This window comes from Bacillus rossius (assembly GCF_032445375.1).
Source record: "Bacillus rossius redtenbacheri isolate Brsri chromosome 9 unlocalized genomic scaffold, Brsri_v3 Brsri_v3_scf9_2, whole genome shotgun sequence".
Lineage (NCBI taxonomy): Eukaryota > Metazoa > Arthropoda > Insecta > Phasmatodea > Bacillidae > Bacillus > Bacillus rossius.
In genome coordinates this window covers 24,035,408-24,063,405 of record NW_026962013.1, presented here as the reverse complement: position 1 = coordinate 24,063,405, position 27,998 = coordinate 24,035,408, and the positions used below count along the sequence as shown (strand labels likewise).

At 35.1% G+C, this 27,998-nt stretch overlaps 1 protein-coding gene across 2 annotated transcripts; it reads right to left on the bottom strand.

The window, feature by feature from the left end:
- LOC134542963 (E3 ubiquitin-protein ligase RAD18-like) lies at positions 1 to 27,998 on the bottom strand. 2 transcript variants are annotated; one of them, XR_010076871.1, is made up of 8 exons: positions 27,708 to 27,998; positions 24,628 to 24,706; positions 22,105 to 22,753; positions 20,445 to 20,585; positions 17,683 to 17,815; positions 11,722 to 11,782; positions 3,418 to 8,067; positions 1 to 85 (listed from the first exon to the last, which is right to left on the bottom strand). XR_010076871.1 is itself a non-coding variant. In XM_063387592.1 (7 exons), the coding sequence occupies exons 1-7, from the start codon at positions 27,753 to 27,755 to the stop codon at positions 7,562 to 7,564; spliced, it is 1,617 nt and encodes a 538-aa protein (XP_063243662.1). In that variant the 5' UTR covers positions 27,756 to 27,998; the 3' UTR covers positions 1 to 7,561. The 2 variants fall into 2 exon arrangements, 1 of the variants encoding a protein (XP_063243662.1); XM_063387592.1 differs by having other exon boundaries at positions 1 to 8,067.

The window sequence follows — 27,998 nt, the reverse complement described above, 5'->3', positions numbered from 1 at the left end:
TTTTTATAGTCTTCATTGGCACCATCACTGTCCATATTCCACCTGCTTGCACAACTATCTGCCATTTTCGAACTCAACACGGACTCTGTAAAATAAACAAATAGCAGTTCTCATATCTACGCTTTACTGCCCAGCTGGCTGTGTCAGCTCAGCAGGCAAACTAGCCTCTTTTATGACAAGAAAGGAGTGGGTACGGTTTACCTTGGGAGCAAAAAATGTTTATAACTTGTTTTGAAACTGAGTAAGGTTGTGGTGATACAGAATAAAATTACATGAAAAACTAATCAACTACTATCATTAACAGTAAGCAAATTCTTTGATTGATTTATTTGAAGATTTATTTATTCATCTTTGTATTCATCTTTCTTTGCTCTGTTCTTTGGGTTTCACATGTCATACAGTGCAAACTAGCAATGGCATATGTCAAAAATAATGATTTAAATTAGTCAACACATTTCCAACAAAATTTCTGAGGTGTTTCTGAAAAAAATAAAAATCCCAAAATGTTTTTATTTTCACTTCCTGACAATTTTCAAATCATGTGATACTGCAAGTGGTTTACCAGTAGTTTACTGTTTCAACAAGTGGTTAGGTAAGCTTTATATTTTAACAAATAATGTGTTATTGTTAGGGACAGGTACTTTTCGCGATCGCGAATCACCGTCGTTATTTCGCGAATTTGGCCCTCTTTTTACGAAAATGCGAATTTTGCGATTTTCCACTGTTTCGTCGCGAATTTGGTCAAAATTTCGTTATTTGAAGCTTAAATTGCCACAAACACATATAATTTAGATATAATTCATCTTCCGTTCGTAACACCAGCGCACCAATAAAAAATAAAACAATAAAACACTACATAAAAATACATTTCACCGTGCCGGCAACATTACTAGGCAAAACTAGGTAAACAATTTATTTTCTCCAACCATAACCACAAAAACCACATTCTGTGGCAATAAATCACGGCGAGGTTGACCACAGATGACGGTAATCCAGGACCGTTTATATTTTGCATTTTAACATTACAAGCTTCAACATTTGTTTCTCGTGCCATGAAGTTATCAAAACAAAACACGCTTCTCAATAAACGTGTTACCAACATAGCAGTACGAGAATGCGAGAAAGAACATGAACGTTTACCAACAATCGATTGTTTGATCATACAATCAAGCGTGTTCGGTAGATAAAAACGATACCGCGTTCAGAACGCGTAAATTTTGATATCAACGAAAATTATAAGTGTTTTTTCTTCATAATTTACTTAACCATAAAATACTTTAGGCAATTTTAAACTGCAACAAACAAATTGATGGATGTATGTGATTTTTTTTCTTCGGTTGTTAGGTTACTGCACATGCGTGCATTTATTATTGTTCGGTGACTATTCGTTGCGGTAACTGAACGAAGTATGACATAAACACACTAGATAGGGCCTAAGAATTTTCTTCTGATGGTCTCTATTCGACAGATAAGGCAGTTTTATTTTGTAAATACTGTAATTGCAGAGTCAATTGCGACCGTAGAGACTCAATTGGGGGACGCACCACAACGCCGAAATACCATAACGCCAAACGTACAATAACGCCGAGTGCCAAATTGACCACAACGCCGGCACGCTAGAAAACTGCTGTGTACCACAACGCCGAATTACCACAACGCAGAAATACATAAAAACCGAAAAATGTCATTCCAGGACTTCCACAAAGGTTTGACTAGGTTAGGTTTGACTAGGTTAGGTTTGACTAGGTTAGGTTAGATTAGGTTATGTTAGGATTAGGGGTGTGCAAATACTCGAAATTGCAAATATTCGTGCAAATCAAATATTTGATTCGATTCACATTCGAAACCAAATTAGGTATTTGAAAATTTCAAATATTCGAAAGTTTTCAAATGTATTAAAATATTACTTTTGTTTGACAAAACGTGTGATACAATAATATGTCGAACCTAGAGAAATCATTTTCCCGAGAGACTTAATGGAAGAAAAAAAACTGTAAGCGGACCTTTACTTACATAAAATTTTAGGTTAGGTACATGGGCATACTGAGAACAGTTAAAGCCAATGTAGCGTGAAAATTATCATAAATGCTTACGATTTTACTGCAAACTGTACGTGATGTGTAGCATAATTAATTTATTATATCCAGTTGTCGTTAGCACAATTTTTGGGCAAGCCATGTGCCATATAAAAGTGTAAAACAATTTAAAACAATGCCAGCGCATCAGCTTTCATAAATAACCTTTAAAAACTAATGCACACAAACTCGTTGGTCACCATTCTATTAAGTTTACTAATACAAATCTAGAGAATTTTTTTTAACAATATAAAAGTAAACACAGCTGCCATCATGGCTACAGCAAAAAAAGAAAACGTGTCCGTTTGTGGTTATGGCTAGCAGAGTGGCCCTTGGCCAGAGAATTGTGTTGTTAGAATTGCTCCAGCGCAATCGCTTTTTAAACTACCGAAAATGTTACGTAAATAATTAGATAAAATTAAAAAGACACGATAAACAAAATTCATTAAAAATTATTTTGCCTTGACACGTTTGATTCCAAAAGACTCAGAGAACGGAATATTGACCATGCTTACGAGCAGTTGTAATAAACAACTCTTTGATATATCAGTTAGTAATAGCTTGACTATTTATTGCGGAAAATAAAACTGATACATCGAAGATCTGTTTACTTTCATAAACTTTTTTTGCAGTTTTTAATTATCAGAAGAAGAAGTGAAGTTCAGAACGTTGTTTTTCTGCTTCTGGGAACCTTGTCACTTCCAAGAGGCAATGCCTGGATCCAGAACATGTAAAGAAATTGGTCTTTTTGCACTGCAATTTACGTAATGTTGATGGCAAGGTGTAGGCTTGGCTTTTGACGAAGACATTTCTATATCACTGATTGTGTTTTCTTACTAAACCATTAGAAGAGACATAAAAATTTACATTTTACTTGAGCAATAAAACTGTATATAAAGCTAAAGAACATTACTCTTTTAAACAACAATTTATAATATGCCAAATTTGATTGTAATTATTCAGATTTATACTTAGAATTTAATTAGAAAATATTCGCAAATTATTCGCTATTCGCAAATATTTGCAATTATTTGATTTGCATTTGATTTGCATTGAAAAAGTCACATTCGCACAGCCCTAGTTAGGATAGGCTAGGTTAAGTATGGTTAGTAGACACCTGCGAGTACTCGAAATTCGAGTTTCGAGTCGAGTTTTTTAGTAATACTCGAACTCGAGCTCGTGGCTTTTCAACAACTCGAAATTCGAGCGAGCTTTTCTTGCACTCTACCTATAGAAAAAAAAACTCTCATTATATCGGAATAAAAGTCTTACAACACTATTATCCTTTACTTTATAATGTAACATGATCGACCGTATACATGAACACATCATTTTTACGTACCCGGGATTTACGAATTTCCGTGATTAATTTTTTTTACTTCTATAATTTTCCGCATAGCATTAATGTATCACTTTCCTGCTTTATGCGGAAGTATTTCCCGCTTTATGCGGAAACATTTCCCGCATTTTACTGTAAAAAGTGTTTAAATTGTCCGGGGTCTCATCATTTACGCCATTAAATGTGTGATATAAAGTCCCGTTTAAAATTTTTATGAAAGTTCCTGCCAGTAATGGCGCACGTAAATATAAATATGAAGAAAAGACAAATGAACAACAACTTACGAAGAAATATGGATGATGTACCATAACTACAGTACAATTCCAATAGTTATCTTAAGATAATTACCATAAAAAGAACTAAAGATTCTTTGTAGATACCATAACTACTGCAGAAGCATGATAGTTACCACATTTGCACTATAGTTGCCGTAATAACCGAGATGTGTATTTACCGTGATGGTAATGTATTTATTTAGGACATATTAAAATTAAAGAACATTATTGAAAAAAAAAGGATGTTAAATCTTGATATGTACGGTTGGCACATGTTGCTAAGAAATAATGTGATCTGAAAGAATGCAGTACTACTACGAAAAGTGAAAAGGGTACTCGTGGATTTTTAGGTTATGGCAGTCTCTCTTTCGTTTTTCAGTAATATCGGCCGAAAATTAACAAGAGTATTGGAAGTTGGCAGAAATGCCGATTCAACTAAATATTGGCAAAATCGGCTTCTTCAGTACAGCTCTACATTTGATGACATGAGTAAACATATTTCAGACTACAGGACATTGAAAAAGACTTTAATTTCCATGTAGGTTTATTGTGCGTAAGTTTTTTTTGCAAGTGTAAATTGAATTAAGTAAAATGCTTCTATTTTTATTACTTTAAATTGATTAAACTTAATGACAAGTTACAGATATTTGACACTAATTTTGAGGTTAAACAATTTGGTAAATATGTAGAGTAACGGTATATGCGAAAAAAAATGCTAAAAATCTATGCTCTTTCACTTCCTCTTTTCAAATCAACCGGCGGAGATAAGAAATTCCAAATACTTTAGGAGATATAGAATTTTTTAATTTTGCAATACAACACCTGTACAACCATTAGACCGACGCCATTTTTGTTATTTTGCCGTATGTTCGTGAATGCTTAATAAATAAAATGGTCGATTAGGTCAGGTCAGTTACATTATTAATACTTTCAAACTAAGCGGACATAAAAAATAATGTGAATTAATTTCAATGGTTCTTTAGTTTTAAAGTATTTATAATGTAACTGACCTGACCTAACAAACCCGGACAAATGATGAACATTAACAACTCACGTAAAATATTTTTGTTACTTATTACTTGCGCAACAATATCCAAATAAAAAATAAGACTTTAAAATTAGAAACGTTAAAAACCCACCTAAGTTGGAGGCGGGTACATTTCCTTTGCCATTAGAAGGAAATGATGTAGTCGTTCACCTACGTCGCGATACCTCCGACGGAACATTAATAAATAAATAAATAATCACGTATTGGTTCATTTGAATACTGGCCAATCACGGAACTGTCACGTGACAAAATTGTCCAATAAGAAACATAATAGATACTCGTAAACCAGAAACAATGGTGATAGCCACATGAATACCCAGGTATTGTGATGAAAATTAAAAAATTCGATATTCCTAAAGTATTTGGAATTTCTTATCTCCGCCGGTTGATTTGAAAAGAGGAAGTGAAAGAGCATAGAATAAAAGTATTTTCGGAATTTTAGCATTTTTTTTTCCGCATATACCGCGACTCTACATATTTACCAACAATTTTACTAAAGCATTCCAGCCACACAGGTTGCCAGCGAGAAATGCTTCTCATCTGCTGTAAACACCATCTCCAATCGTAGAGCTAATTTAACTCCTGAACGTGCAGAACAAATTATTTTTCTGCATGATAGATTGAAGAACAGAATTTAATACTCTGTGACAATCTCTCTCAGAATTTTTGTGCCGAAAAGTGGAAATGTTGAAACAATGTGAATGTACTTTTCAAACAACATGATTTTTGGTGCCCAGTTAGTTGAAGCTCAGTAAGGACTCCAGAAAAATTGACAAAGATGAAATTATTCCAAAGATATGTTACATTTACACAAACATATACGTACTTGTAAACTGTGGTTATGTTAGTTGGATGATATCAGTTGCTAATGAACCAATGGAAACAGGTTAGATTCAATGGAAAACATGTTTTTTTTCCTAGCAGTGCAAATTATAAAAGCACTCTGTAAATAGTTACCCAAAATTAATAAGCCCACTTCATTTTAATACTTTATTCAAACATTATACCTACTAAGTTTAAGGTAAAAATAATTTCCCAAAAGTGTAACTGTATCACAAAAGCTCAAGCTTCGAGAACTTTCAAGTAAGCTCGCTCGAGCTTGGCTCAAAGTAAAATTCTTAGGCTTGCAGACCTCTAATGTAGGTCTATCTATTTAGTAGGCTAACAATGATAATGGTTTCTTTTTTTATTTCCATATTTTTCTCAAAAGTTCTCACATTTTATTACTCCATCACAGTAAATTTATGTGCAATAAACTTTAAAAAAAAACTCGAACTCGACTCGATACTCGCGAGTATTTTAGCAAACTCGCTCGAGCTCGACTCGAAGTGAAAATCTTCTGCTCGCAGAAGCCTAATGGTTAGGTTATATTACGCTAGGTTAGGTAAGGTTAGGTTTGATTATGGTATTTCGGCGTTAAGGTACATTTAAGAAACACACACAAATTCATTCAGTTGTTATTTCAGCGTTACGGTACACAGCAGTTTTCTAGCTGTCGGCGTTGTGGTCAATTTTGACATTCTGCGTTATTGTACGTTTGGCGTTGTGGTATTTCGGCATTGTGGTAACAACCCCTCAACTGTTAAGCACATAAGCAGTGAAAAGCACAAAAAGTCACGCATTTCTTCCCCCGCTACTGTAGCACTGCAGCATACTAGTGGTGTTTGTGCGCAGCAAGCAAAAAAAAAAGGAAAACTGAAGCGCAACGTTTTGCTATGGAGACCACTGAGGTGTTCCTCAAAGCGAACATCCCACTTCATAAACTTCAGGACCCCAGTATTTTAAGCTGGATGAAGAAATATGTTGAAGTTTTGTATTTATGCCTACATCAATATCTGTAATCATGGAGTGGCTTAAATTTAGAAGCTCTCAAAACCAAACCCAATTTAGGCTAGTTGGAAATGGGCATTTTAAAACTAACCTAAGCTAAACTTACCAAATATAAAATATATCCCACCTAAACCAACCAAACCTAAAACTAAAGAAACCTAACTTTTTGGCCTAGCATACCACGTGAGTTAGGAATATATTTTATTGACAAACCTTCCCTCTAAACCCAAAAGTTTTGACATTCTGGAAGAGTAGCTACTTTTAAGTTTGAAGGGTTTTTCACTTCTAAATATTAGTTCTAAACATTTTGACTATTCATTACTGAGTTCATTTAACTTTTTCTTAAAAAAGGTACGCGTAGATACATTTCGCCGCTTTTTTTCCTCACCGCTTTTGGCATTTTTTCTCACCGCTTTTGGCATTTTTGCTCACCGCTTTTCACTAATTTTACTCACAGAAAAGTTCCTGTCCCTAGTTATTGTGAGAATGTTCTGTTGGATTACGTTAGTTACATCTGAAATATTTCTAAAAAAAATGTACTGTTGAAGTTAGCATAGCTACATAAAAAATTATATAAACTCATTTGAGAATTGATTATGATTTACCAATTAACCTTACCAAATGTCCTTGCTATTTTACATTAATTTTAATGTAGCTAACCCAACACAAATGACTATTCTCAATGATATAAATATTTGCATTACACAAACCTAACCACTTTTAAAAAAGGTTAAGTACTTGAAGTATTGTAAAAAATATGTCAGAAAGTAAGCTCTCTTTCAGAATTACCAAATATGAATTTGAACCAAACTGGATACAGCCACACTGAAACCACCCAGAGGATAAAGGCACATTTCAGTTAGTCTTTTGAAATTGACAGTCTAAGTGTCATTCCTTCCAGCAACCGCACAAAATTCCACTTAAACATATAGTTTGTATTACACCCATTCCTCCTGACAGCATGTCAATACCACTCATTTGCTCATTTATAATTTTAATGGTTTCTAGGCCGAAAGACAGCTGTATGTGTAGCAAGAAGGCAAGAATGAGTAGATAAGATGCAAAGCACTATACCTGGGTCGAAGTTCTCCAGCAGGCTGAAGCTCTGGTTACTGGCGTGGTCTTCTTCGTCACCGTCACGACTCTCAGCAGCTTCATTCACGAGCGATGCTGATCGCAAGCTGCCTTCCGACGACGGCGATCGCACGCTGCCTTCCGGCGACGGCGATCGCGCGCCAGTGTTGTGAGTAAGAGTCTGCTCGTAGAAAATGGAGCTATCGTCGTCACTGACCACAACGGTTTCAACCTTGTCTGGGGTGTCAGGGCTGCTGTCGCGGGCACGGAACATGACGCAAACTTGTCTTCTGGTCGCTGGCTCCCCGCTGTCAGAGCTGGCATCTGACCGCACGTCATCCTCGACAGCACTCGGAAACTGCTTCCTCGCTTCCCTCTGCTTCAGCGACTTTATCAGCTGATTAAAACTCTCTTTGTTTTCTTGTACTAGAAACAGAAGGAAAAACTATCTCTTCACATTAGAGACATTTCTGTATCAATTGTATCTTTAATTTACAAACAATGTAAAAAAATATACTGGCCATGAACAATTACAATACATTTCAATGGACAACAAACCTTTTTAAGGTTTGGTCTCACATGCCATGTTGATTGAGTTTTTCATCCTTACTTTTTTAAGGGTTATTTCTATACTTTTATCTCTATACCTCCATTGCGTTTGTTCTTCTGTCACAAATATTTTCAAATTTGTGTAATATCTTGGGTGTAAAAAAGTAGCGCAAGTGACGATAATTACAAAGACTTGTGCAATGTTTTACACATCATATTACACTTGGTGGATATCAGTTGAAAAAATTAAGGGAGTAAAAACCAATGCAAAGGAGGTAACGAGTTAAAATTTTGGAAATAGCTCTGTAATAAAATTAATGACAAAAAAATTAGGAAAAAACAGCATGGCCAGAGAGGCCAAGCCTTGCAAAGTGTTTTAATTTTAAAAATTCTTACCGAAATAAATAGAAATACGATCACAATGTCATCAAAAATATAATAATGATTACAATCTCAAAATTTCTGCTCAAGAACTGGATCCAACATTAGAAATCTCCGTTGCAAATATATCTATCTGGGTTCGAATCCCAACAACAGAATAAAATGTAAAGTTTTGCAGGCATACTAAGGGGTGAATATTCAACCAGCAGGTTTTCTAGAGGTGCTCCATTTTCTCCAACCACTGATTCTGTCACTACTGAACACCTCACTTCTCTTCAAACAAGCCGGAAAAGTCAGGATCTTTTTCAAAAACATTGAATAACTTACACATTCTTAAATTATTATAAGAGTCAAGTAATTTTATACAGGTAAGTCATTTTAATTTCATTAAATTATACTTTTAGTTGCAGAGTTCTTGTATGGTAGTTGTTAACAGGATGGCTACACAAATCTGTAATAAAATTTACCTTACTTTTCCCTGATTAAAATTTTAAATTTCCATGATTGATACAGTTAAAAAATTTACATATTTTTCAATTTAAAAAAAATCACCATTCACTATCCCCACAGCTAGCCTAGAATAAATAATAAAAATTAAAACTTAAACATATCCTTGCAGCTTGCATAAACAATTGAAGAGCTTTTGGCAAAACCAACCATAGTACCAAAATGAGATTTTTCAGAAGCAAAAAATGTTCCTCCTTTGTACCCCTCTTTGACATTTTAATACTAATAACAAAAGTTATTTCATTTTAACTTAAAATACTATAGAGTGTGGACAATGATTAGTTTTGTTTAGAATACTGTGGACGATGGTTGTTTTTGCTGATCACTCCATATTTCTGAGCCTTGTATCAAACCAACTATGGTTGTTACTGCTTTAACAGATGGTTCTATGCATGCCCACTAGTGATCACCACAGGATGAACCATAATATGTAATATTGAGTTTGTTTGTCAATGTTTGTTTTCTTTCCAAAAGCTCTTCATATTTATAGTGTGAATGATAATGTACTAAAACAATACCCGATAATATTTTCCCCTCAGATAACTATCACTATGAATTTCCATGACTTTTCCAAGGTTCTGAGAAAAATTCCCAGACTTTCTCTGACCAATTCCAACTACCCCAACTTTTCACTGATTTCCCATAATGTAAACTTCCTATTTTTAAGCCACAAATTTTATTATATAATTTTTGTAGGGTATCAATAATAAATACTGGTTTGCAACAAACCTTGAACATTGAAGGACATTAAAATACTTTTTTCTTTAGTTTCTCTTGGAAAAATTAATAACTTTTCGCACAATGTTGAATGTAATAAAGAATTTAGCTTGAAAAAAATCTGCAAACATTGATGTGTCAGTTTTATACTACTAAATAAATAAATAAATAAATAAATGGTAATTGTAAATTGAGCACAGTTATAACTTCCCATCTTTGTTTCAGTTAGGAATGCAATTACAGTTTTCATATTTAACTGGTATATTGTGACTTTACAGCTTGACATTACCCACCATATTGTTTTTTTTTTGTTTCTGATTAGAATATTTACAACTAATATTATGCAGAAATTAAAAAAAAAAAAAAAGCTATTTGTTAAAACTGGTAAAGCTTACAATATTCTTAAACTAAACATGTTTTTAAAAAAATTATAATAGAAATTAGTTGAGGAAAGAATTACAAATTTCCCAAGTTTTATTTCAAATAAGCACACATAAGTTACCGTATTCACTCGCGTAATGTCCGCCCTCGCATAATGTCCGCACCCTTTATTTATATATCCTTAAAAGAAAAAATTTAAAATTCGCATAATGTCCACACCAGTCATCTACGGCGGGCAACACAACTTTGGCCACCCCTAAAGGACGCAGTAGAATGGAAAGTTGACGGCTCTGTAAACAAAGCCGTGACCTTGAGCTGTCCTTTCTCTCCTGTCCTGAAAGGGTGGGAAAATTTGTTGAACCGAACAAAGCACTGTAACGGTAAACACAGCTGACCAATACGCACGCAAGTTCAAGGCATGAGTTTCGCGTCAAGTACAGAATGGGTAAATATAAATCCTTCACTGCGCTGTTTAAATTAAGAGTTGTTCGTTATGCTGAAGAGTATGGGTACAGGGCTGCTGAAAGGGAGTTTGAAGTGCACGAAAAAAGTGTTCGTCAGTGGCGGAAAATAAAAGAACAGTGGCAGTCAACAAATGCAACACGGCGTGGATCAGTCTTGTTTTCTGTTGAGGTAAGACACGCAGCGCAGCGTAAAAGAAACGTCAACTTTAATTAGTGTGTACCCTGTTTTACGTGTCAGGACAGAACAGAACCCCTCTTTGTTTACATTTGGTTGGAATCCCTCCCTTGGCCATTCTCACGCTCTAAATGTTTCCTTCCCCTTCCTCCTTCTCTACGTCACGAAGGCCATCAGTTTGCCGTGAGGGGGGGGGGGGGGGGGGGGGAGTACAGTGCGCAGCAGATGTGGAACTGGTGAGTCACTGCGCTGTTGTCAGCTCGCTGGTTCCCTACGCGCCGCATGTAAGGATATGGTACGGCTAAAATATTGCAGCTGTGCCGTTAATAGCCGTTTTAATCCATCACATTAATAAGGCACACGTAACCACACTTATTTCAGTGTAGCGCGTAATTTTTTTGTAATGTTCCGGCGGGTGCGAGACAGTTACCGGTGGCAATTACAGCAAAATAAACATTGTCTAAGCCGGGTTGTTTGCAAGCGATCCCGCAGCAATATTCTTTTAAAATACCTAGCTAGTGAAATCCAAATTGATTTTAGATACGTTTTGTGCCTTTTTAGTAATAATTAAGACACAAAATTTTGTATTTTTGTATTTTTCCTCGCATAATGTCCGCACCCCATTTTTTTGGCAAAAAATGTGGTCAAATTACTGCGGACATTACGCGAGTGATTACGGTAATACCTTATGAAGATAAGTTTTACATGTCTTGAAATCTTAGGATTAGGTTATATCATTAAATGTGATGAAGTTATACACAATTGTACTGCATCAACATTTCTACTGGCAGTACCAGATGTAATCCCCTAGCTCTACTGTCAAGACATTGAATACATCCCCAAATTAAAAGATTCAACAATCAGCAACATCACTTAAAAACATAATGCTAGAAAATGCAAACTCACAATACTTGGTCCGTGCTTCTTCTACAACTTTTGGATCACTCCTCTTATCTGCTAGCAGTCTCTGGAAGAAACACAAAGTTTTGTTTGTGACAACTGAACAAAGTTATTTACACACACTGTTGACAGAACAAAACAGTGACAGATAGTGCCTCAGTTGCAACTCTTTCACAACCTTTGTGTAAACTTGCATCATCACAACATGCTGGCAACAAAAGCATGTTGTAGGTATTTTTACAGACAGAACCATCAAGAGGGAGGATAAGGGGGTCAAAATCCCTGGGCAGGGGATCCTGGTTTAGTTTCGAGATTGTTACTACAATTTACAAGAAACCTTAAAAGTTATGCAATACATGCAGATCACATTTACAGTCACGGTTGTTGGAAAACAAAAGTAATGAAAAATAATTCTCAATCATGAGACTTGTGTTAGGTTATGTTTTTCATGTTGTTTACATTGTACTACTGAAAGACAAAACAAAAGAAGAGAAAAACTGTATGGCGTCGGTGTCTAGTTAAGATGTTCAAGTAAAGATGCTGGAGTATTTGTATAAATAACTAATGCCTGTTTATTCTGTGGAAAATAAATATTAAGTAGTGAAACTAAAGCAGCTTTGATTTATAACAGGTTATGGGCCCAGAGACAAAAGTGAAAGTTTTTTGTTAAAATATAAACTCGTGTGTAGTGCAACAAATGTCCAACTTTTGAAGAGGTCAAAGGAAACAACTAAGAAGATGGATTCTCGTGAGATAAGTGAACTTTCAATTGTAGATAAACTTAAGGAACCTGATGATTTTCAGTTATGGAAATTTAAGGTTAACATTTTGTTTAAGGCCCAAGGGTTGTATGAAGTGGTTGTAGGAACAGTGAAAAAACCCGAAGAAGGCACAAGTGAGTTTGCCAATTTTGCAGAGAAAGATGCCAAAGCTCAGAAAATCATAATCTCCACAATTGACAAAAAACCCATCACACACATTCTGACCTGTTGCAGTGCCTCTGAGATGTATACCAGACTTTGTGACATATATGAGCGTGATGCTTCACAACAGAAATTTGACTTGCTGCAAAATTTCTTTGACTATAAGTACGCTTCTGGTACTGACATGGCAACACACATAAGTAAACTAGAAAACCTGGCATTCAGATTGAAGACATTAAACAATGACATTCCTGAACCTATGCTGATCTCTAAAATTCTGACAACTCTCCCTGAAGCCTACAATCATTTTCACACTGCATGGGAATCTACTCCACTGGTTAACAAAACATTGGCAAACTTGACTACAAGACTGATCGCAGAAGAGAAAAGATGTGCCGCCAGCAGTTCAAAGGACGAAAGTGATGTTCTTGCATTCAAAACAACCATCAGGAAATGCTTCCAATGTGGATCTGATAGACATCTGTCCAACTTCCACTTGAACACTAAAACAAACACTGGACACAGTAACTCAACCATTAAGTGTTTTACTTGCTCTGGAATAGGTCATGTTGCAAGGGAATGCCCTAATAATAAGAGAATGTGCAGCATCTGTAAGAAAAATAATCATGAGGACAGGGACTGCTACTTTCGTAAAAGGAAAGAGACATCATCGGCCGTGTCCTTTCTCACGGGCATTTCGACTCCAGGTACAAGCGAGTGGATTCTAGACTCTGGATCAACGTGCCACATGACCAATGATGACAGCTTCCTGTTAAATGTGACATCTATCAATACAGACATTGGACTGGCAAAAAGATCGAGTAGCATGTTAGCAGAAAAAGTGGGCAAGATTGTTACTGATTGCTGTGAGCTAAAAGAGGTTATGTATGTGCCAGAGCTTAGTAAGAACATTCTTTCTGTAGATGTCATCACTCGCAATGGCGGTGAAGTGAGCTTCACAGAAAATGATGTCACAATCGTAAAAGACAGTGAAATTGTTCATAGAGGTAGCAAGACAGCAAATGGACTGTATACTATCACACTTGACTTAAAGCCCAAGCCAGAAGCCCTAACCGTCGACCATGCAAAAACACAAAATGTATGGCACAGAAGGCTAGGTCATATAAGCCATGATTACCTGAAGAATCTGTCTGGAATAGTTGATGGTATCAACTGGTCTGGTGAGCATCACGTGAGTCCACCTTGCAAAATTTGCATTCAAGCGAAACAAACAAGGCTTCCGTTCAGCAGTGAACGAACAAAGGCCAAACGGCCTCTAGAAATCATTCATTCTGATTTGATTGGCCCCATGACTCCAACTACGTGGAATGGAAAGAGATACATTCTGTCTTTCATCGATGACTTCACTCATTTTTCAGAAATATATGTTTTGGAGTCAAAAACCGAAGTCTCCGCATTGGTTATTCAGCACATTAAGAAAATAGAACGAAGTCAAAACATGAAGACTCACAAACTTCGGATTGACAATGGCAGAGAATATATAAACGACAGACTCAGGAGATGGGCTCACAATGAGGGAATAGTGCTTGATACTTCCTCGCCGTACACTCCTCAGCATCAGGGAAAAGCTGAACGCTTTAACAGAACTTTGATGAACAAGACCAGGGCACTGATGCTCGATTCTGGTATGGATGAAAAACTTTGGAATGAAGCAGCACATACAGCCACATACCTCATCAACAGAAGTCCAACGAAGGGGATTGAGACAACACCAGCTGAACTCTGGTATAAAAAAAAAACCTGACCTGAGCAACTTGAAAATTTTTGGCTGTGAAGCATATGCAAAAATAAACAGACACCAACCAAAACTGAAGCCAAGAAGTGAAAAGTTGATATTTGTTGGATATGCAAACACCGCATATCGACTCTGGGATCAAACAAAAAAGGAAGTAGTCATCCGAAGGGATGTAGAATTTGTGGAAAACTGCAATGGCCACAGCGAAGATTTCCCGGTCAAAGTTCTGGTATTAAATGATACAGAAAGCAAGAGTGACAATGAAGCAGTGAACTCCCAACAGCTGCCAGAGTTGCAAGGAAGAGATAATATGGAAGATTCAAGATACGGAAAAGAAACTGTTGACGACTCTGATGAAGAAATGCCATTCCATGGTTTTGAAGAAGCTGGAAACATATCTGAGACATCATCTGCTGGTGAAGAAAACCTAAGATCTCGAAGAGACAAGAAAGCACCAAAAAGATACGAAGACTATGTAATGCTGACCTACAAAGAGGCATTGTCAGGACCAGATGGGGAAAACTGGAAAAAAGCCATTGAAGAGGAGATCGCATCACTTCTCGACAATAAAACATGGACTACAATTGCAAGGGATGAAGTGCCTGAAGGAAAGAAAATACTAACAAGTAAATGGGTTTTCAAGACAAAAGAAGATGGCCACCGCAAGGCAAGACTTGTCGTGCGAGGCTGCTATCAGGAAGCAGGTATTGACTATGAAGACACATACAGCCCAGTGCTGAACAGTGGACCTATGAGAGCTCTGCTTGGTATGGCCCAAAGTAAAGGCTATGTTCTGCAAACCTTTGACATAAAGACAGCATTTCTATATGGTCATCTAGAAGAACCCGCATACATGTATCCACCTGAGGGTATCAAAATAGATGGCATCTGTCAACTCGATAAATCTCTGTATGGTATGAGACAGGCTCCTCAAAGATGGAATGTCAGAATAACAACCTTCCTAACAAGTAAAGGACTTAGTCAGCTTAAATCAGAACCCTGCATCTTCATAAACAGTGATAGCTCGCTGATTCTTGGGTTGTATGTGGATGATGGCATAGTCATAGGTACAAACCAAACAAACCTTGAGAAACTGTTGAAAGATCTTCAAGGGGAATTCAAGATCAAGATTCAAGAAACTCCTAGAAAATTCCTTGGAATGGAGCTCACTAGAACAGAAGACAGTCTACACATGAACCAGACAAAGGCAATAACTCAACTGCTGAAGGATTTTAATATGAGTGATGCCAAAGCTGTATCCACACCTGCTATGAATGCAGTGGATGAAGACGAAACAGAATTAAATAGTGTTTTTCCATATCGAGAACTGCTTGGCAGACTTCTCTACCTGTCAAATAAAACAAGACCAGATATCTCGTGTGCAGTGAACATGTGCAGCAGAAAAACTGAAAAACCATCTGACAACGATGTAACCTCAATCAAGAGGGTATTAAAATACCTCAAAGGGACCGCTGGCCTAGGAATTAGATTTGCAGGTGACTTATCAACAGAACTGATAGGCTACTGCGACTCAGACTTTGCAGGCGACAAAAGGACAAGGAGAAGTACTACTGGATACGTCATCTACTACTGTGGGGGACCAATCAGCTGGGGCACAAGAAAACAACCTGTAGTTGCTCTCTCTACTGCATAAGCCGAGTACATTGCGGCCGCTGAATGTACAAAAGAACTCATGTACCTGAAAACTATCCTTGAAGAAATTCTAGGTCAAGAAATAGTAACTAAACTGTTTATTGATAATCAAAGTGCTATAAGTCTAGTGAAGAATGGGGTGATCAACCGCAGGTCAAAACACATTGATGTTAGGTTTCACTACATTCATGAAAAGGTAACAGAAGGCTTGCTGAAAGTGTTTTATTGCCCAAGTGAAAAACAGATAGCAGATATCTTTACAAAACCATTATCAAAAGTAAGATTTGGACGTCTCGCAAATGAGATAGTTTCATGATGAGAATTACGGGGGAGTGTTGGAAAACAAAAGTAATGAAAAATAATTCTCAATCATGAGACTTGTGTTAGGTTATGTTTTTCATGTTGTTTACATTGTACTACTGAAAAACAAAACAAAAGAAGAGAAAAACTGTATGGCGTCGGTGTCTAGTTAAGATGTTCAAGTAAAGATGCTGGAGTATTTGTATAAATAACTAATGCCTGTTTATTCTGTGGAAAATAAATATTAAGTAGTGAAACTAAAGCGGCTTTGATTTATAACAACGGTCACAGTAACATTTACACAGTTTAGATTTTTTTTTAAATATAGATATAGAAAAGTTGTACATTAATAACAGACAGAGGGCCTGACAAAATTATTTGCTCCGGGCCCTTAGTTTCTCTCGACAGTCCTATTACAAATGGTCAGCTCATTGAATTCTCCTTGCTAGAAACAAATAAACTGTTACCAATTATACCCAGATATCTGCCAAAAAAATGAGTAGTTTGAAATTGATCCTATTCTATTAATATTCTCCCTAGTAATTGAAAAGACAGTAAATCACAGTTTACAAAGTTCCTCAAGGTACTTATAAATTTATTTAAAGGGTAAAATTGTTATGTATTAATAGGTCTAGTGCTAATTTTTTTTCAATTATTATGCAGGAAATTTTCTTGCCAAGGTTTTACTGTAATACTGAACCATCTTAAAACAATACTAATCTTCGTAGTTTAAACTTCTTTCAAATTAACAAATTTCACTCTCTTTTCCAAAGAACTTTCTAACTGAATGCAACTAACAATACTCAATACATAAAGTATGTATTTGTACTGCTTCAATTTCATGCTCCCGTAAAAACATAATACGCTTACGATGAAGTAGTACAGCACTTAAAGTTTGTAATACAAAGAAAGAAATGAAAATGTGATGATTTTTCAGTATTAAGCAGACATCACAATTAGATTTTTTATATTTTTATTAAAGATAACATAGATTTTTATAACCATTAGCAGTTTGATTCCTACCTACCAAACTTTGCATGTTACAAAACTATCAGGTACGATTAAACCAATTTCAATAATCAATATTAACATATTCATTTCTTTGACAATCATCTTAGTACAAAAAAATACTATGTGCTATACTCGGTAAATAAAATAAAATACTCGGAATGTATTAATGTTTTGCCTACCTTAAAAGGTTTCCAACTGTTGGTAGGCATATAACAAATAAATAAACATTCAGATAGTTATCTGACTGACCCAGGGCTACTACCTGCACAGTAAAATAGACCTTTATACAAACTAAGACCAAAAAGTTGTAAAATATGACCTTACCAGTTTATCACTAATCTTAGAGGAGGCCTGGTTCTCTTTTTCATCTCTTTCTTCCCGTTCGACTTGCTGGATGATTTCCGACACTGGCCGAGGGTCCAGTGTATCGCATTCCGCATTGTACAGCAAAGTGTACCTGTCGAAAAACAAGACACAAACTGAAAAATGCTCGAAAGCCCCAGCAGTACAATCATATTAAATAATTAAAAAATATAAAATTTTATTTTACTAATCATTAAAATAGAACTTCGCCTTTTTCAAACTGCTTGTCATAACTGCAGTTATGTCTAAACATAAGGTAAGTAGCCGAAATACAGACACCAAATAGTACTTGAAGTGTACAATATGTATTAAGCATTATTTCAGTTATTAACTTCTATGTTTTTGAAATACTTAGAAAGCAAAAATCAGAAAAGTATAGTAAAAAAATTTCAGTTTATGTGGTACTACTGTATTAGCATGTCTTCAAAACACAGGAGGAAAAAAAAACACCAAATGAATGTTTAAGAGGGGAAGTCTTTAAAAAACAAAAAAAAAATGTTTTCTATGCACAACAAACAAGAAATTCTGAAGCATCATTTCTATTTTGAATAATTCTATGCTGCTATTTGTGAACTCCCAGTGTTACATGTGAGGTCTGAGCGAGTGAATATCACATTACCTTGTTTGTACTGTTTAGTGGCAGAGCCGTAACATCAAATTTGATGTATAAACTGTATCAAATTTATGAGTACCTAGCAATGCTGTAAACGAGATCTTAAAAACATTTCACAAAACTAACATTTATTGCTATTGTTTTATCTTATTCCTTCACAGTATGTTAAGTCCTTCATATCATTAACTTCATAAATTTCTAAATAATTTAATTAGTATTCATATTTTTAAGTGCTTAAACACAGGCACTGATAAGTGAGAGGCTGATAGGGTACATAGTAAAAATTAAAGACCAAGATCTTTCAACAATCCAGCTTATTTAGCTGTTGTCAAATGCAATATGTATATGTATCTGGAACCATTATCCAAAATAGATAAGTACCTCATTTTTAATTTTTTTAAATCTTACATGATGCCACTCAAACTGTACTAATACATACAATAACACTTACTGAGTAGATATAGGCCAGTATTCCAGACACAAAAATAAGGGTTTAGGTATTGAATATGCTTTACCTGTACTCTAACCGTATTCCTAGTGCACTATGGGACACAGCCATTCCCTTATTTTTAGCGATCATATTTTGGTGTCCTATCCATTGCCGTTCTGTTGCCCGAATTCTGCGCATGCACAGAGCTAATGTTTTAGTTGATTTTGTCCAGATGGCTGAAACGCATCTGGCGCCATGAACTCATATATATAGTCATTTATGTCATCATTGGGGGACGTACCAAGTATGTTGGTGTGCCAAATGAAACTTTATGATAGCGAAACTATCCTGGAATACATTTTCTACACTTTAATGGTCATAAAAACCAATAATTGTAATTTTAAAAAGCTTGAGAAAATTAAAATTAAACCATTTAATTCAAGCGATAGGGCTATCTGTAGGATTATTGGCATTGCAAATGTACCAATGGTTGCCAAACTGTCCGGTAAAATGCACTGAAATTAGTTTCTAGCCTCGTACAGGGCATAGTTTATTAAAAAGGTTGCTTTTTCGTTAGCTAACAGGGATTGGATTAGGACACGTTCTGGAATACAGTCTGCAAGTTAGGTTACAGTTGTATCCCAACAAGGTAGTGCTTATTCGCTTCTTACCTGAATGTCTTTGAATACCACCCATAGATATGTATTTAACCAAACTGGTAATTTTGAGCATTAAAACTTAAGTTACAAAAGAACACCTAAATATACTATATGGAAAGGATTTCTCTGATTTACCATGTAGTTTCTACTTACACAGGAGTGATGTGAACGCCTGTTATCAGAGAATGTCAAAGTTGAAGAATATTTGCCTCTCCTTTACATTGTTTGTCAATTAAAGTGAATAGCAATGACCACAGACACAATCCCCCTCCCCCCTCCCCCCTAATCATACAGTGGCTGATACGGCCACAATAAGGGCAAGCATATACGACGATATGATAAATATTTCACTTTGACATACCTTATATAAAACTCAAGTGCTAGACAACAACGAAACAAGCACAAATGCAGAATACCCACACTCTTAATCTAGACAGTTACCGTCAGTTTTCGTGTTCAACCAAATATATTTTACCTATATCATTAATCAATTTGGCAAGATGATATAAATATATTACAATAAAATTATGTATCAAAACACGTTTCAACCACACGTGATCTCTAATCTATCAATTGACCATAAAAATTTTCTTTCATGCACATTTTGCACTTTTAACATTTCCATTAATGCATGCAACCAATGCTTTCAGTTTGTAATATAAAACCACTATATTTTACCAATAATTGAAAATAATACATTATTTTACCAGGTAAATGACTATCAACATTTCATTGTGCTTTAAATCATCAAAACAATACAAAGTTGATTCATTTGTTGTCCTTACATTTAATTAATGAATATACCAAATGGGTTTTCAACCACACATGAATTTGTGATTTAAGTTCAGACTGGTTTTAAGACATTAAAAAAAAACACATTAGTATTATTGAATTATTAATCCAGTAGGTAATCATCATTTTGTCAATTTCCCCATGTTTTCCAGGTTTTGAAGACACCTTTTCAATTCCCTTAGTTTTCCAGATTCTCCCTGTCTGTAGGAACCTGAAACGAGTGAATTACCGTGAGTGTCGCTGAACCAACGTCTTGTAATCACCCTGCGTGCTCAGACCGGCTTCCTTCAACTTCTGCCGCAACTTTTTCTCCTTCATTAGGTTGTAGACTAGTTTTGGCAACGGAACCCTCTTCACAACCTTCTTCTGTCTGACAGTACAATCATGCAAGATGTAATCAAAACCAAAATTTTAAACTGCAGATAACACTTGCAATCACTGACTCACTGCTATTAAAACATCTTAAATTAAAAAATTCTAATTTTCATAAGAATTTTAAATAGTTCAATATTAAAATTAGGAATGAACTAGTCAAATCCCCAAATATCATCAAATTTTCAATAATCACAAGTTCTGCTATTCAAGGAAACAGATTTGAAAAATAATAGAGGAAATAGGTAAAATAAAAAATTCAACTCTGAAGTTATATTACCACTCCCTAATAAAAGATGAACTTATAGTACATAATGAAGTAAAAAATATGTATTTAATCTGGAACCATACATACATAGTTCCTAAAATGAAAATTCAGTGTGTTAAATGTTTCAACACCATAGGTCTGTAATATCTTTAATTGATTGTAAATTATTTTAATCTTAAACATGGGAGACCTAGATTTGGATTTGAAGTATAGATTCAAGGTACTTTTTTTTATTATTTTAATTTGAGATTTTAATTCAAGAAAATTAGGATCTGACCCATCACTGTAAACACTTCCTAACTTTTAAAATAATAAATAAGTACATATGTGGTTTACAAAAATCATACCATAAAAACAAGGTTGGGAGCAAATTTAAAGAACCACTTGTTTTATTGATTATAAAATAAATGACCTTCAGAATCTTTTTTGAATGACAAAGATAACAGAAGGCCACAGGTTACAGAGAATGGGAAAGTTTTCTCAGGGTAGTTTGTCACAGCTTCTCTTCACCTTGAGCATTCCTCAGGCTGGCTACAGTAATAAGTCTGTCCCTCGGATAGACTTAGCACTAAGCCAAGTTTACAATAATCCCTCTTGTCCATCTGTCATCCATCCATCCATTATCCGACTATCCATCTCATTACTGAGCGATTTACAATACTCTGAAGCCTACATGATTCAAATTCCTTTTCCAAACAGAAGCTGCAATTTGATGAAAAATTGCTTCAATTTGGGGGAAAGTTCTTTTGTAGAGCTAGATTAGTTCATATATATATATATATATATATATATATATATATATATATATATATATATATATATATATAATATGAAATCTGAGTTAAAATATATAATTAGGTACCTAAGAGATTTAAAAACACTTTGAATCTTGATACATTTTTACTTCAAACACAAAATTTCAAACTATTTTCAAACACTATTTAAACAACGTTATGGACAGATTCAAACAAATAATACAAATATTTTGGATGTTATGATTACATCCATCCGCCCAAAAAAAAAAAAAAAGCTTAGAAAGCTTTTGACGTAGTACTGGTGGACAAATATTATCAGGTCATCTGATTGGCTGCAGGTCACCTAATTTGATGGATGGATGGATGTGATCATAATCATGTTGACCCTGTGTTGGGTAGCAAACCACAATGTAGATTTTCATTTCCATCAAGAGTATAAGCCGGGCAGTTAATTTAATCAATTCCAAGAAACTAATACTATGTAAACTTATTACTTTAGCGGTGTTTTCAAGCAGGCATCCAAATGCTGGTTCACGTGCACCTCCAGAACCTCCACGGCGCACACGGGACATGCCACTTTCTTCTCCGGAACTTTCGGTCTGCTCGGCTTTTTGGGGCTGAAGATGGATGGAATGAGCACGTCCCTTTTCGTAACCGCATCCTCTCTCGTGGACGCCGGGTCGTCGCTCCACATCACCGCGTTTCCCTGCGCCGACGAGGTGGACGGCTGCTGCGCCCCGTCGACGGGGCAGTTCCTCGCACGCTTGTCGAATTCGCCGGCCAAGTTTTTGGCGGCGGGGTTCTGCGACAGAGCCGCCCGGTTCCTCGGCTGGATCACCGGCGACCTCAGCGAGTCAGGGGTGTGGCACGGGGTGCTGCATACGACCGGCTCTCCCAGGGGCGTCGCCGGCGCCGCGGCCATGACGCCTTTGCCCAACGCACCAGTCCCGACCTTCTGGGCGACCGACCGCTTGTACTCGGACGATCGAATGCAGTGGATCAGGTCGTCCCTCATCTCCGCGAAGATCCTCACGAGTTCGTCCAGCACTCGGTTGTTGCGGAGTTGAGTCTCCACCGTTCCTTCGAAACATGATGGGCACTGGGTCCTATACTGCAATGACTTTCGGATGCAAACCGAACAATCTGCAAGGAGAAAGTTATTTTTAGCAAACTCTTGACTCTTCGAAGAAATAACCAAACAGTGTGAATTGACTAGGCAAAACAAATTTAAAATGTATTGTTTGTAACCTTTTACTATGGTGAATTAAGATTTTTTGTAAATACACCACTGTGCATTATATGCATAAGAAACCTACATAACGGACAAAATGATGAAATGCAAACACACAGAAAACAAGCTTAACTGGGCAATATCAAAAAATTATTACAGCACAGATGGATACAGTGGGCTAATGAGGAGACAGTAGCAACAATAACAGTAAATAAAAACAAAAAAATGACCTTGGACAACACAGCAACAAACAGAAGAACCCAACAATGATACTAAACAGATAATGTGGAAAACAGACAACACAGGTGAACCCAATGATGTGACATCAATCTGTTTTGCCCGAGGACGGGAACAGATCTCAGTTCCCGAAACATCACAACTGTTGTCTTAAGAAGCCTACTGTGTTTGTTATCTTTGTGTTTGTCAGTGTTGTATTCTTTACAGTGTCCAGGATATATTTTTTGTCACACAGCCTGGTTTGCCTGTGTATCTCTGTGATGTTTTGCTTTTCACATTATCCGTCTAGTATCAACGTTGGGTTCTTCTATTGGTCACCACGTTATCCAAAGTAGTATTTTTTCTGCTCTTGTAGCTTCTGTCTTGTCGTTAGCACACTGTGTTGGTCTATGCCGTAATAATGTTTTGACTAATTCCTTCCACAGAATTTTCTGTGCTATGTTTTAAATTTTTTGATACAGCTGGAATTTGGCTTGTTTTCTGTGTATTTGCATATATTCATACTTTTTTTGTTCGTTACTGATGTTTCTTATAACATCAAGTGTCACCAGCAATGGCATATGTTCAAAACAACATCTTAAATCAATCTCCCCCATCGCAACAACCACTCAAAGAACCTATTATGTAGAGAGTACATAAATAAAACTGACCAAAATGTTACCTAATTACAACACTATTTGTTGAAAATCGATAAGTCTGGAAACACTAAACATCCGCAAAATATAAATTATATATTGTATATTTCCATATAAAAATAATTGTTTAATATTGTATTTTAAAATTCTATTTGTATCATAACAAGAAAAACATACTGTATGCAATATACTTAACTGTTAAATTTCTGGTGGACCATGTTTTAAAGAATAAAAAAATAAGCAATCAATATATTTTGTTCTAGTTATATTACCTGAGAGAAAATTTTCATAAGCAATAAATATTGATGGTGTTAAAGAAAATGCTTCTTTTAATTATTTATTAGTGATGATTTTATGCTCTATTAATTTATAATATTAAAACAAAAACTTCTACAGAATACGCTGCACTCTAGAACCTCTCACATTCATTACCGTATATCATTAAGTACATAACATAGTACACTACACATTCCAATACTAAACCTAAAAAATTCTTTGCAGTTCATAGTTTTTGACTTCCCATGCACTTATGTAAAATATCTTACAATATTGTGAAGATTCAATTTTGTTTGAGTACCTCCCATTTTATTATATTGCAGATAATATTTTGCGTAACTTGTCAGATGAAATTTATTTCACACTCAAAGAAAATTTACAGTAGTTAAAAAAAAATTAAAACTTTTTAATTTGATACCTAGGCTAAATATGATTTTTTGAAAGATAAAAATCCATATTTGTTTTTAATTATTAGCAGAATTGGTACAGAATTCAACTATATAAATTGAGACACCTAATCCAATGCCAGAATAACTGAATGTTCGTAAACAAACTGAAAAATTACATAAAATGCTTATAGGTTTCAATATTAATATCAAGCAGTATTTATGCATACGTAAATACATAAGTCTACTTACAATTGTGAGAGCATGATGTGATCATGGCAGTCCTTAAATATTCATAACAAATACCACAGCGCAAGTGCTGATCCACAGTCTGAAAAAGAAAAGAATTAATATCAGCACAGTTCCCTCTCTCTTCCTTCAGCCAATTTCCCTGTCAACAGGGGCGTAGCCAGGGGGGGGGGGGGGGGTGGTTTAGGGGTTCAACCCCCCCCCCCCCCCCCACCCTTAGCACCAAATCTAAAAATTAATTTCTTATTCATCACTCAAACAAATTTCATATTAAAATTAATAAAATTTTTACCATTACAATATTTAAATTTAAGTACCGAAAACTGCTAAAATAGCACTATTTTACACCGTAAAATCCAAATTTTCCCGGGGGAGGACCCCTGGACTCACCGCTTTAATACGGAGGGGGGGGGGATGCTTCTTAACACCCCCACACAAATCCTGACTACGCCACTGCCTGTCACATCCAATGTTTCACCCCTTGTATTATCAATCTATCTGGCAAGATAATAAATGAATTACAGTACACTATTAACACCATTATCTTTTTTTTATGTTGACATTTCCAGTCTAAAAAATAAAACAATAATATTAATTCAATCAAACTCTGATACCTACTTGATTATTGCTTCAAATAAATGCATGGTTTTTGGTATCTCTTAATTTAAATTAATGCTAGTAATAACGATTATAAATAGCTTGCTAATGTAGGATTATTAAAAATGAACTAAGGTTTTTTTATATAAAATGTAATTACGTGGCCTGAAATTCACCAATTATACTGGCCATGTGCAAAGCCTTGTTTGCTGCCATGTAAAAAAAAAAAATTCAGTTAGCAAATAATTTCACACTATCAGTCTTTATTAAGGATTATTATTCTATTAAGAATAATTAGTGAAATTTAAGGACTGTAAAGGGCCCTTATAAAAGACAAATTAAGGGCTTGTTATGGATATTAAGGAAGCGTACAAACCCTGGAATAGCAAGGCATATGCAGCACTTTGCTCAACTCTCACAAAGAGAGCTAGGCAGCTGACTGAAATGAGCTCTGGACGAAACCAGCACATGAAAAGTGCAACAGTGGCTGCAAATTGGTTGATCGAACAAAAATTTTGAAATCCATTATCCAAGTGTATTATTCCAACTCCCAGTAATGATGCCATGATAAGCACACAATAGGTTCGCTTCAAAAAAAGCCAATCACTTTGGTGAATGTTACCCCACCCAAATTAACATTAAATTTTAAGTTAATGGGTAAAATAAAATAAAAATTCTAACCCTACTTACTACACCTCAGCAATTTATTGCAAACTATGAAGAACTTAAAATTCAAAATGAAACTGTTTCTTAACTTTAACAAAACAAGTACCTAACATATTGCCTAATGCAATACTAGAATAAATTTTAAGTCTTATTGTTAAGCTGTAGCAAAAATGTTGGCTATGTATGAAATAACTTACAGTGACACATTCACAAAGTCTAGATTGTAGGAAAAATAATTTTTTTTTTATCAGCTAATCTTCCTTCCATCAGAAATATCATCTAATATTCACAATTAGGATTTTCACATTTTAAAATCTTAGAGGCATAAAAGCTGAAGGTAACAAACTTATTTTGGAACCAATTTTTAAACATGAAGCTTAACATTCGCAATACCTTCTCCGAATAAGTGAATGATGCCAAAAAAAAACATTCATGTAAATATATATTTTTTTAATTTATAAAAAGCATTTATACAAATTAGTATAATTATTGAGAATTGGTGAATATTTCATGATTATTTAAGTATTTTTTTAAAGTTCTTACTGCATAGCATGTTTTAGCCCACAAAAGTTAATGTGTGCAATTTAATACTAAGGATTCGTAGTAAACTGGAGAGAGAAAATAAGTATAGGTAGGTATATATTTTTTTCTGTATAATTTTTTTTTACAATTTTACACAACAGTTTGTTTGTTAGATTTTTTCTAATCTAGGTGATGCATGACTTAATGCCTACATGAAATGTTTGATTAAGTTAGGTCAGACACTTTTAAAACACAGTAACATTATAGTTAAAATATTAAATATAGCAAAATGGTATTTTTATTCATGGCAATTATTCCGTATCACGTATCAAGATTACCCCTTGATTTTGATGGCATGATCTTACATAAGTTTGATATTGATACTGTACTTAGTACATTATGCTTGCTGTTTAAATTTCGTACATCGAAAGATCCTACAAATATAACAAAAACTTGAATATCACAAATAAAACAGCAAGTTTCATGTGCCACATGATTAATTTATACAGGATCATACCATCAGGATCAAGGTATGAACTACGTGATACAGAACATTGTGAGTGGACTCTGGAAAATTCCTTAGTTGTAAAAAACTATGAAATAAAAAAAAAGTGTGGTTTCAAGAAATGTAAATATTGATAAAAAAAAGTTTTTGAAGTTGCTTTCTTTTAGTTACACAATTAGTATTTGTTATTGCCGTTGATAATACTGAAAAAGCCAGTATTTATAGTTAAAAGAGTTTGCCTGTGGTTTGCTGTTTAAATGGTTAGTTAAGTTTGGTTCATGGTAATTCTGGAGATCTACCTTTACTAAAAAAAAATAAAAAATTTTTTTTCTATTTCCTAACATGTTTTTGAATCATTCGCTGAGCATTATTATACCTTCAGTAGTTTACTGATTAAATGAGTGATTAAGATAACAATACAAATACAGTGAACTCATGAAGACGATCAGTTTGTTTAGGTTATATACATTCACCTTTCAAAATTGAGTCAACAGTTGTTTAGGAAAGTTGTTAGCTACATTATAAAAAAAACTTTAAAATTAAGTGGGCGATTAGATTATGTTATAAAATACTAATGATTAATCGTGTAGGCAAATGGTAAGTTAGGTTGAATTAGCACATTTAAAATACTGTAATCGATTGGAGGTCAGCGACAAAATTCTAAACGCCGTTTTATGGGACAGTCAATAAACATTACCTCATTACTACAATATTCGAATTTATTTAAAGATCCCGACCTTTAACTTTTACTCTACAAATATACCATTTTATGAAATAATTTTATTCAACCGACCTTAAGCCCTGGAAATGATGAAGGCCACTTTATATCCACATCGCACATTGTCAACTCTTAATAAGACGCTAAAATAGTAAAAATGCATTAAAAATTTGATCAAAACTAGCCTTCATAACAACAAATCATTTGGCGCCAAACATTCCTGCATCATAACCATTAGTCCATCACTAGAGCTGTAGCAAACCGTATGTATTCGTTACTGAGTAACGTGTGCGGCATCTAGTAACGAGTAACGAAACGTTACACACGAATGCATTTCGTTACTCGCATTTTTCGTATGTTTTACGC

Bases quoted from the DNA above. Each gene is read 5' to 3' on its own strand.
- LOC134542963 (XM_063387592.1), bottom strand. From the start codon at position 27,755: ATGTGCGATGTGGATATAAAGTGGCCTTCATCATTTCCAGGGCTTAAG. The intron at 24,707-27,707 runs GTCGGTTGAATA...TTTCTTTTTCAG, and splicing joins CATCATTTCCAGGGCTTAAG to ACTGTGGATCAGCACTTGCG. The intron at 20,586-22,104 runs GTAATAAGTTTA...TTGTACTGTCAG, and splicing joins TGCTTGAAAACACCGCTAAA to ACAGAAGAAGGTTGTGAAGA.